This window comes from Trachymyrmex septentrionalis, unplaced genomic scaffold (genome assembly GCF_001594115.1).
Source record: "Trachymyrmex septentrionalis isolate Tsep2-gDNA-1 unplaced genomic scaffold, Tsep1.0 scaffold80, whole genome shotgun sequence".
NCBI classification, from domain to species: Eukaryota; Metazoa; Arthropoda; class Insecta; order Hymenoptera; family Formicidae; genus Trachymyrmex; species Trachymyrmex septentrionalis.
Window position 1 is genome coordinate 139,107 of NW_017305988.1, and position 10,905 is coordinate 150,011.

The following is a 10,905-nucleotide window of genomic DNA, read 5'->3' on the forward strand; positions in this document are numbered from 1 at the left end:
ATAATGATTCAAGGTATGATTCATACATTTTAGCTAGGAGCGGAATGCGGTGTGGTACACTTAGCTACAGCAGCTATCGTGAACGCTTTGTGGGATCTATGGGCACGTATTGAGGATAAACCCGTCTGGAAGTTGTTGACGGATATGACACCCGAACAACTCGTTTCTACTGTGGATTTTAGATATATGTAAACTAAAACCTGTCGTGTGGCATTATTTATGCCACAATTATTTTTAAAAATCATACACACACACATTCGAATATTAATATTTTATATTAAATTGTTATATTAAATATTTGAAATTTCTTATATATTTTTTTTATTATAGTAGAGATGTGGTGACCGAGGAGGAGGCAATAGAAATGCTCAAGAAAGTCCAGTCGCGTCAAGAAGAAAGGAAGAAGATATTAGAAAGTGAAGGGCATCCAGCGTATACGGCCGACATCGGATGCTGGTCTTTTAGCAATCAACAACTTAGAAGTGCTTGCAAAAAATTTAAGAAACTAGAATTTAAAGAGTATAAAACATGTGTAGGCCCGACCATTCCTGTGAGCTGGAAGAAATGTAATCTCATACGAAATGTGATAGGCAAGCGTAATAACAAGACATTGATAGTGGACGCGAATCAATTCTGGGACAAGCACGAAGCAATAGCTTCCGTGAAAGGTTTCAATAAAACGCGTCCCTATTGCATAGAAGAACCGACATCTTCCGACGATGTCTTGGGACACGTTGCGATACGAGCTGCACTAAAAGAGTTGAAGTATCCAGTGCGAGTGAGTTGCGGCGAAACGTGCGCAAATCGCGTCCTATTCAAGCAATTCTTGAAATATGGCGGGATCGATTTTTGGAACATTCATGTAGGCAGGCTCGGTGGAGTTAATGAAGCCTTAGCTGTATACTTTATGGCAAAAAAGCATTCAAGTAAATTTGTGATAATCATATTCTTAGATTTTCATCATTCAGAGCGATCTTTTGCTTAGCGAAACGAAATGCGAACGAATTTATTTTATTTATAGTACCAGTGTGGGGGCATGCTGGTGAAGTTGGCTCGAGCGAGATGATTCAACATCTCCAAATATGGAATTTTATTTGCTTAAGTGAATTCACCGATATTAAGATAGAGTACACTAGTCATCAGCACGGATACTTTGAAGATCCTGTATTTATTAGAAACGCTGCTTACTTACTACCTAAGCGTCCAGGATTTTCAACTCAGCTTAAGAACAAGTGCATTATGCGATGGTCTTACCCGCAAGGTACACGATGGAAATATTTGTTTGTAACAAGACGCTTTAAGAATGAACTCAATTATCAAAAAAAGTTTGTACATCGAAAAAAGAAATAATACGAAAATATTTTGCTGATACAACTAAGATAACTGGAATTTTTTCGTAAAAATTGATATTTTCTAATATAAATTTTCTGATTTTTATAAAACGTATTTATTTTAAACTAATATATTCAGTAACCAAAATTGTGTAACATTATTTTATAATAAACATGTAATCTTTAGCACTGTTATTAAATATTTTTATTCTCGCAGTTATTGAATGAAATCTTTAAAACGCAGTTTTTGTTTTTTGATTAACTTGTAGTTAAACTTAACCTAATGATAATGTAAAAAAAATTGTATTTTTCTAACTATCGTTAATCACTAAATTGATGGTTTTATATATTGATAAACTTAATTAATTATAGCTTAAAAAAAATATAATTTTTATTATCAAATTCAAATCTAATCACAAACTAGAAAATGAAAAACCGAATCTAGGAGTTATAAAGAAGTGATGTGTCTAGTAGAAAAAGAAAAAAAAGGGAATCTTAGACTTATATGAATCGAACGCTTTTTTGATTGCATTACTTTTTAATTTAAAATATATATATACTGTACATATATATATATTTATATATTTATAAGTAGCATATATCTATATGTATATTTTTATGTAATGTAATTAATGAACATGATAAATTAATAATGTGTGTAACATATTTATATAAGTGGCAGTTGAGCTGAGGGAATCTTAAATTTTTCTAAGAAACTGTTAAAAGCCGTATCTATCTATTCCGTAAATATTTACCATCTTATCCATCATGGAAAACTCATCTCTTTTTTATCCCTCTTTCGTTAATAGAACAAATGAAACGGAAAAGTTGATAACACAAAAATTAAAGACCTTAATCATTATCAGTCCATTATGTTTTAAATTATTAGCGCATAAGTTCTCATGAAACTCTTCACGTCACAATATCGTCGAACTACAGTAGCCAAAATGCCATTCTGCGAATAGACACGAGTTGTTTCTGTTTTCAAGCTACTGACTCGCTTTAATTAACTTTGCTTAATATAAATAAATAAAATGCACTTGCTAATTTCGTGTAAAATAAAACATGAAGACACAACTCATCTAGAAAATAGAATCGTATGTCCTTAAAATTGCAATAAATTTTATTTCTTATATCATTTCGTTTCAGCCATTCGCATATTATAACAAATGTGGCTTTTCTCATTATGTATTCAAATTTTGTGGATACTACTAAATAATATACGCTCTCATTCTTATCGACACATGCTCACGAATGTATCCTCATTATGCAAAATCATAAAAAAAAAAAAAAAAACACTTTCGAGAATTCATTTGTGAAACCTAATACAACATTTAATAATAATGGAGATTGGAATTTAAAGAGTCTTCAGAAAATTAATGCTATAATCTCTTACTGTCAATTGACGGATAGCATTACTTTTTTTGATTTTGCTTAACAAGAATACATACTGTCATCCGTTGCAATATCCTCATCTAACGCTTCATAAGTGGCTTACGTGCTAAAAGTAGTTTTCGTTGGGGCACCCCCCTCTATCTCTGTACAGTGTGCTCTCTTTTTATAAATAACTCTTATAAATTAGTATAATCTACGTTTCTTGTCCCGACGATAAAAAAATCATACAATGTACACACATGCTTGCTTACGGCGATCCATTTTTAATACTGCGGATAAATCTTCATTTTTCGCTATCGTAGATGTGTGTTTTCGTAATGACATTCTCTTTCCGATCGGTATCTAATCTCTCAGAATGCCGCCCGCGCATGTTTGCTTAAAGAGTTGTTTGAGGAGCTGCCGCGAATCGAAAAGTTCGGAGCAAGTTAACTTAATACTCTAGTAAAGAGGTAAGTTTCAACTGCCCGGATAAGGCATTTGATCTGGAAGGGCGGATGAGTGATTCTGGTTAGGGCTCTGATGGAAATGTGGACTGGTACCATCCTGCGAGATATCACCGACGACGGGTTCCTCGTATTTGCCCCTCTTGAAGCGTCCGTATAGTGACGAATACGGCAGATTATAATGGATTGCCGCTTGATTTATGCTCATGTGTCCTAATCTGTAACAGTAAATTCAGGAGCAATGTAAATATTTATTTTGCATCATAGAAATTTGCGTCAGTCATACAAGTTTCATTCATGTTCTGTGTTCGATAAAATCGAAACTTCACAAAAGAATTAAAAATCTTTTACAAATATCTTAAACTTCCAAGGTATATATTGTACAATAAATAAAGATTTATACATTGTGCTCTATAAAACTAAAATTTTGCAAAGAAACTAGAAATATCTTTTGCAAATATTTTAAGTTTTCAAAATATATATTGTACAATAAATAAAAAATATATAAAATAAATTTAATTTAATCCACACTAATTATTATCGTTTTCTCATGTTGAATCATTGAAGTATATCGATCTATCTGTAGTACGATTTTATTGAACGTAGAGAGTCAAGGGAAGAGAAGAGTCATTTATCGATACCTGACGGCCTCGAGAGCTTCAGTCATAGCATCTTCGCTCCATGGAGTAGGATTGCTTCTACTAAGCTCGATTCCTTCCCGCTTGCATCTTCCGTAAAGAGTCCCCGTAGGTATACCAAATTCCGTCGACGCTCTCTGTACGGACGTCTGACCAGATCTTATTGCTTCTAAAGCGCGGTCCAGATCGGAGGGTGTCCAGGTAGTGGGACTCGCGTTGAACGGTGCGGCCAATCTGATACCTTCCCTCCTGGCGATCTTATACAACGTGCTGGAAGGTATGCCATATGCTTTGGACGCTTTGTTAGCCGAAATAGAACCGGTACGCAACGCTTCTAAGGCATTGTTCAAGCTCTCGTCGCTCCAGGATTTCGTGGGGCCGTCTTTCTTCGGTGTGTCGATGCCCAATCGATGCGCCCGTTGCCATAGTGTCGTTGAGGGAATACCGAATGTTGCTGAAATATTAATAAAATTTCACATTTAATTATTTCATATATGATATTCGTACTATGAGCTACATATTTTAAATTAGATCTCCGTACTTGTGTAATTTTTTTTTAGCTTTACACAAGTCATTATGCATATAATTATACACGTTAAATTACATTGGCTAAACGCAATCCGTAGTCAACGACGGTTACTCACAGAAATTTTAGCTCTACATATGTACACTATGTGTATTGTAGGAAAAACTGAACTTTCAATTAAGAGTAAAATTTCCAATAATTTCTTATCCAATAATTCGGAATATATCTTTCTTCTTACCCGAAGCTTTCGTCAGGCTCATGTTGTGATTCCTCAGCGCTTCTAAAGCCGCGTCCATGTCCTCCTGCGTCCACGACTTCGAGCCGTGATGGTGCGAGCTGGACTGTCCGCTGTGCCCCCTTGAGTTATTCTCACCCGAGTCTGACTGACCGGAGCTTCCCGATGGCATCAGTCCCAATAGCTCCGGTGTTATCATCATCATGTTGTCGCTGTCGGCGGCGTTTTTCGAGCTTACGCTTGCCCGATCCGACATGTGACTATCTATGTCGATCGTGTCCGAGGAGTCCATCGTGTGCAGCGTTTCGAACTTGATCTTGACGCTGTCGCAATTCTGAATCTCTGCGAACAGGATCGCGGGAAACAGGCATGACACCGACGCTGCTGTTGGCGCTTTGCACCGAGGAAACTCGGTAATAACTATCGCGACGTTATATGTATATCTTCGCCGTGGGACTCACGGGAAAGTTACTCGGTAAGCCTCGATGGTACCTGAGGATCGATAAGCGAGCGCTGTCGAAGGCAAAACTGGACGCGGAAGGAGGACGCTAAATGAGGTTGCGTGGGCTGCTGCTACGGACCGAGCAACGCAAATCTAATCGCGACCAGTTAAGCGTGATTAGGCCAATTATTTTGATTCCCTGTCCGCCTAATGACCGGCTGTACTTTCAACCCGGTAGTGTTCTACCCCTCGCCGCGCCCTCACGTCCGAAGGAAATGTACGACGTTGAATGGACCGAGTAAACGGGAAACTTCTATCACGCGATTGGGCTAAACAAGACTCGATGATCATCTATACTATTAAAATTGGATATATTTGGTCATTGAAGTATAGCCTTCGCGAAAGTGACGCACGTTCTAAGTCGCGCAAAGCCAATAAGAAATCTTGCGGAGAAATATTTTTAATTTAACACGTTTCATGCGAATAAGTTTAACTGTCACGTTGATGATCCATGATATTTTTTTTTTGCTACATTTGTTAATATTTCATAATAATTTAAAAAATTACAAAAATTATTGTAAAGAAGATTATCCAATGTACACACCTTGTACTGCATCATATATTATGAGTCTAATGTACCAGATTGCATCATATATTATAATTATGAATCTACGTGTGATAAACAATCATTTTACAATTACGTTTTTTTTTATAGTCGAAACATCAAACGATCTGAATGGAAAGTCAAACGTGAGTCATTGATGATTCACGTGGCATGGAACGCGTTAAAAGGCCAACTTGTTAGTGCAGTAAAATTGACACAATTAAACAAATTACTTTTATAATCTTTTTATTCTTTTCCGAAAAATTTCTCGATTGACCTACATATATGCTTACTAAACGTTATCCTCTTGAAATTGTATTGTAAATTGTTATCATCTTGGAAATTGTATTTTTACTGCATTTGCGTGCTGAAAAAAGGGTCCTTTATACTTCTTAAAATATGCATATCGTTCTCTCGTTTATTATCTTTTTCATAACGAAGAAGCATCTCATGATATCTTTTCGCAACCAAGTCTGCTTAGCTTCGTAATTATGTCTGGTCCAGTTTCATTTTGTACTGTTTATTAGTAAAAATATCGATTTAAAAAAAGAATCCTTATGAATTCATAAGGATTAAAAATGATTATTTTATTTCATGTACGTTTTATTTTCATGTACAATTGCGGCAATCATCACCGAGAACCGCTATTTTCGAGGAAAATAGGAAGAAACGGTATTCGAGAAACGTAAAATTTTATACCTGTAGAATGATGATCCGGATCCCTCAAGTGGGTGATGGTAGTGCCGACCAGGGTGGCGCTGGGTGGGGTGGGTTGAGTCTCGGGGGGCAAATCGACCTCTCCGGGATCCGGATGGTGGCCATAATGCCCTAGCCCTGTGTGACAGAACATGTCACCTTTTTATTCGACGTGAAAGGGGTCCGTCCAAATCGATCTTGAAAACAGTAAATCGCCCCACACCTGGAAACTTCCGAATAATCGCGACGCAAGTGTCTTCTTGTCTTTTTTTTTTTTTTAATTTTGACCATAAGTTATTTATTTACTGAAATGCAAAATGCAATGCACATATTATGCGAGATATATTATTTTAAAATGTATAATATGTGTGTGTGTGTGTGTGTGATACATATTATTTAAAAAAAAAAAAAAAATTTCAATAAATGAATAGAATTGAAAATTAATACTGCAATTTTCATGAAAATAAAAAAGCTCTATAAAATTTACGTTTCATGAGAAATAAACAAAAAAAAAAGAAATAAAGTCCGACATATATCCAGGTGTGGGGCAAAAATCTCGATTGATCTACTTACTGTTGTTACTCGTGCCGTTACCGTTGTTGTTGTTATTGTTATTATTATTACGTTGGCAAGTTTCCAATGCTACTGCTGCTGTTGCTGTCTCCGTGCACTCTTCATCTTCAGCCTGCCAGTCCCGATGGTTCTGTGGAATATCCGGTACGAATTTAGCGTCGACCCTGACGAGATCGAACCGCGCGCCCGCCAACACGGGAGAACCATTGCGTTTGTATTTATGCCTCACTTCGTCTTTTCAACGCGTTGCAAAATCAATTTTCCACTACTGTTAAATTCAAATAGACTATCTACTGCGATAATTCTTTCATAATATAAACGCATTCCTTATAATTAGCATAATTTACAATTAAAAAAAAAATATTTATTGAGCTCACATAAGAGCTTCTAAGAATTAAATATCAAATTACGCTCTACGTTAACGAATCTTAATCTAATAAATGACATCTGGCTACGTAATTAACTTGAGAAAATTTCCTAAAAATCTCAGAACAATATTATAATAAATATATATGATTATATAATTATATATATATATAAATTAAGAAAGCCTCTTTAAAAAAATCTCAGAATTGCTATCATATATAAATAATCCTTCCTATAAATAATCTATTTGTCTTTAGATAAGTTTAAATTTGTGAAAGTCAATACAACTTGACTTTTAAAAATTCATTGTTGAAGCTTTCGCAAGTATGCAAGAATTTTTTTCAGATTTTTATACATTGGAAACAACTGATAAAAATCTGCACTAAAGCACAAAGATTCAGATTGTTGACATAAGGTGAAAAATTTCACATGGTTACGACGGAGGAATAATTATAAACGCCAAACATTCTTTACGATATTCATAAAACATTATTTAGAATTAAGCCTTGATCATTTTAGTACTGCCACAGTAGCTGCAGAGAATTGAAAAACTTGGTTACTCTCTAAATTTCAATAAAAAGTGGTGAAATTCAACTGAAAAAAAGAAAAGGAGTTTGAGCATAATATAATTTCAATATTTGCATGTCAATTCCAGCACCAATTCCATAATATCATACAGATTAAATTTACACACAAAAGTAAGACTACTCTCTAAATTGTTTCGAATGAATTCTCACTCTAAAGAATGAAGATTGAGCTAACTTTAAAAAGGAGTGACTGAATGTTCAATCTTTAAGAGTGAGATTTCACTCATAAAGCTTTACTCTTAAAGATTAGACTTGGAAAGATAGAGACTTGGTTAGAAATTTTACGTTTTTATTGATTTTTTTTAGTCGAATTTCAACACTGTGAATTCATTGATGTCCTGAATGGCATATTTAGGATATCAACGATTATGATTCACTGATTCAGATTTAAAGAGTGCGTCTGTTAGCTCGATGAAATTACCTCTTTGTTGTCACGGCTGTAATCGTTAGCCTCTTCCTCTTTGTAGCGATCGTAGTGTCTCGGATCGGTAGGACGCGGCTCGAATGTGGGCCGCTCGATTCTGGGTCTTTTGTATCTCTGATGGTGCTTCTTCAGCTTCGTGTAGTTCAATCTCGGGGTGCCGGACTCTCTCGGCGGCGAGCTCAGACTCACGGGTGGCGGACCGTCCCTGTTCTCCGGCACCTCGCACAGGCCCTTGATCTTTAGCTGGTCGGCCGTCTTCAAGAGCGACTGTGGAAGAAAGGAAAAACATTGTAGATGGCTAAATCGGCGTGCTTTAAAAGTAACGTGTCGCATTTAAGCGACGTTATCTACGTAATTTAAGAAATTAATGAAGAACACACTTGTGCGTGCGATTAATAACATGTAATTTTTGAAACCATTAGACATGTTTCTTTAAAATTAATTAAAATATTATCTAAATTATTAAAATATATATTTTCTGAAACGTTTGGAGTGAATCTCACTCATAAGTCCGACTTATCATTTTTTGATTAACTCGTGGTTAGGCTTAACCCGACGATAATGTAAAAATGATATTTTTTTTCTAGCTATCGTTAAGGTGGTTCTTTAGTAAAGTGCCGAAAATTTGAGATGTCTTACCAGGGCCCACCTAAAATTACAAATCTATCTGCATAATTTGGATAAAGTATTAAAACTATTATAAAGTTGACGATTCTGTAACTTTTACAGTTATTACACGCATACACACGCACACTATAAAATCATTAGTAAATCATTAGTTCAGTGATTAATCGTAGCTTAGAGAAATACAATTTTTTACATTTATGAAGCTAAGAAAGGTTAAGTCTAAACCACAAGTTATAATCAGATGATGAAAAATCGGGCCTTAAGGATTAAAAATTGAGTCACTTTTTTTCAAAACTGACTCAATTTTCACTCTTTAGAGTAAAATTCCACTCTAAAAAGAATTGAAGGAGGGTATCTTATTGTTAGTTAATGCCTAAACAACGCGTTTATTTATTTATATTTATTACGTGAGCTTCTGTATCAGAAATTATCATCTAAAGAGGATCTGAAAGATTGACGTTCGTAAGTTAGCGTCTACCGCGTGGAGGAGTCGCCACACGTTCGCCACGAGCGAGCAATTAATTCGTTAATTAACGGGATCGTATAATCGAGGCGGGCCGTGTACGGAAACGCGCGCGCGGAAACGCCGCGTTCGAGAATCAAGGCGCGGACGCGGAATAGAAAAATACTCATTTCGGTAAACCGCTTTGCGAGAGGCGGACCGCGCGGGTCCGGTCCGATTGGATTTGCATATTTCTCGCGCGAGAGCTCGTCGTCCCGGCATCTCGTTCCGCCCGGCGGCGGTGCAATTTCATCTCGGCGACGGGCGTCGGCGGTGGTGGAGACGGAGGCGGCGGCGGTGGTGGTGGTGGCGGTGGCGGCGGCGGCAGCCGCGGCGTCGACATCGAGCACCGTCCGTTCACCCACCAAACGTCGCTTCTGAAAATCAGCGCCGGCGATCCACTTTCGGCGATAGTTGCAACGACATCAATCCGAGCACGATTTCGGCTTTTCAACGACTAAATTCGCTTCTTAGAAAACTCGACTGCCGTCGAGAAGACGCGGCAGTCTTGCTTGTTCTCTTTCAGCTTTTACGAACTCGCGAGGCGTGCGAATTAGCCGGAAATATATTTGGGAGGCAAACGTTTTTGCGCAGATTGTGGATCAGAAAAGTAAAGTTGAATAAATATTCGATCGAGTATTATCGAAACTACAACAAGAACGAGTTATTTTATAAAATGGTATCATATATATTATAATATATGATTGTCTAGTATATGAATGAAACATTGCATTAAGATTTCTCAAAATTCATGATTAATTTTCAAATCAAGACACAACCTCCTTGATACGAGTGTTTGAATGTATAATCGTGTGTGTGTGGATAGAGTTTTGGAAATCGAATAGCAATTCTTTTTTATCCAGACAAAGAATCGAATTCTAATTATAGAACTGATCGAAAAAGGTAAAAAAGCATATTTAAATATGTATAGTATATTAAAATAAGTATAAAAGACTGAAGGTTCGTTACAAGTTCGCAATTGTATATGTACGACCCTCTCGAAGTAACCTTGAAATCTCAATCTACGGGGGAGAAGGAGAGGGAAGTTTAAGAGACGAATGAACGGCGAAACGAGGAGGAAGTGAGGTCACGAGGAGAAGAAAGATGATGGACGCCATCTCCGCGTGCTGTCACCGCGTCAAGTCGCGTGGCTTCTCGGGATGTTAGGACGTCCACGTGGTCGACCTGTGTAAAGGGCCTTGTTCAGAAGAATCCTACGACGGACGATGACCAAGAGAGGAAGAACGATGACGCGGAAGAAGCAAGAAATGTGAGAGTGATATAGTAAGGGAAAACGAGAGAGCGAAAGAGAGAAGACCCAACGCGGCAGGAACCCTCGCGCGCCGGGGCCTCTCTGTTCTTTAATCAAGCCGGGGTGGCACGATTAGGCGGGGTCTGCGTGGTTGCCGGCGGCGTGAGAGTGGCACCGCGGTGGAGAAACGGGGAGGCGGAGGGGATGGAAGGAGGAAGAGGACTGGGGGACAGAGGCAGGTTGCACCGGGGGGGAGGGGGGAGG

General features: G+C 37.5%; 2 protein-coding genes across 5 annotated transcripts in view; one reads left to right on the forward strand and one right to left on the reverse strand.

Annotated features, from left to right (window-relative positions):
* LOC108754607 (mitochondrial enolase superfamily member 1-like) overlaps window positions 1–1,555 on the forward strand; it is a 2,149-nt gene extending 594 nt beyond the window's left edge. Inside the window, 4 exon segments of the mRNA XM_018497043.1 lie at window positions 18–188; window positions 331–926; window positions 1,022–1,325; window positions 1,549–1,555. Of these exon segments, the coding sequence (XP_018352545.1) occupies window positions 18–188; window positions 331–926; window positions 1,022–1,325; window positions 1,549–1,555 (1,078 nt within the window).
* A 1,480-nt stretch (window positions 1,556–3,035) lies between these two features.
* LOC108754748 (protein bric-a-brac 2) overlaps window positions 3,036–10,905 on the reverse strand; it is a 64,504-nt gene continuing 56,634 nt past the window's right edge. For all 4 annotated transcript variants that reach the window (XM_018497306.1, XM_018497304.1, XM_018497303.1 and 1 more), the window contains 6 exons: window positions 8,258–8,527; window positions 6,884–7,013; window positions 6,314–6,469; window positions 4,572–4,910; window positions 3,811–4,261; window positions 3,036–3,387 (listed from right to left, as the gene is read on the reverse strand). In XM_018497306.1, coding sequence (XP_018352808.1) covers window positions 3,183–3,387; window positions 3,811–4,261; window positions 4,572–4,910; window positions 6,314–6,469; window positions 6,884–7,013; window positions 8,258–8,527 — 1,551 coding nt within the window. In that variant the 3' untranslated portion in view covers window positions 3,036–3,182. The remainder of the gene's footprint in view (window positions 3,388–3,810; window positions 4,262–4,571; window positions 4,911–6,313; window positions 6,470–6,883; window positions 7,014–8,257; window positions 8,528–10,905) is intronic.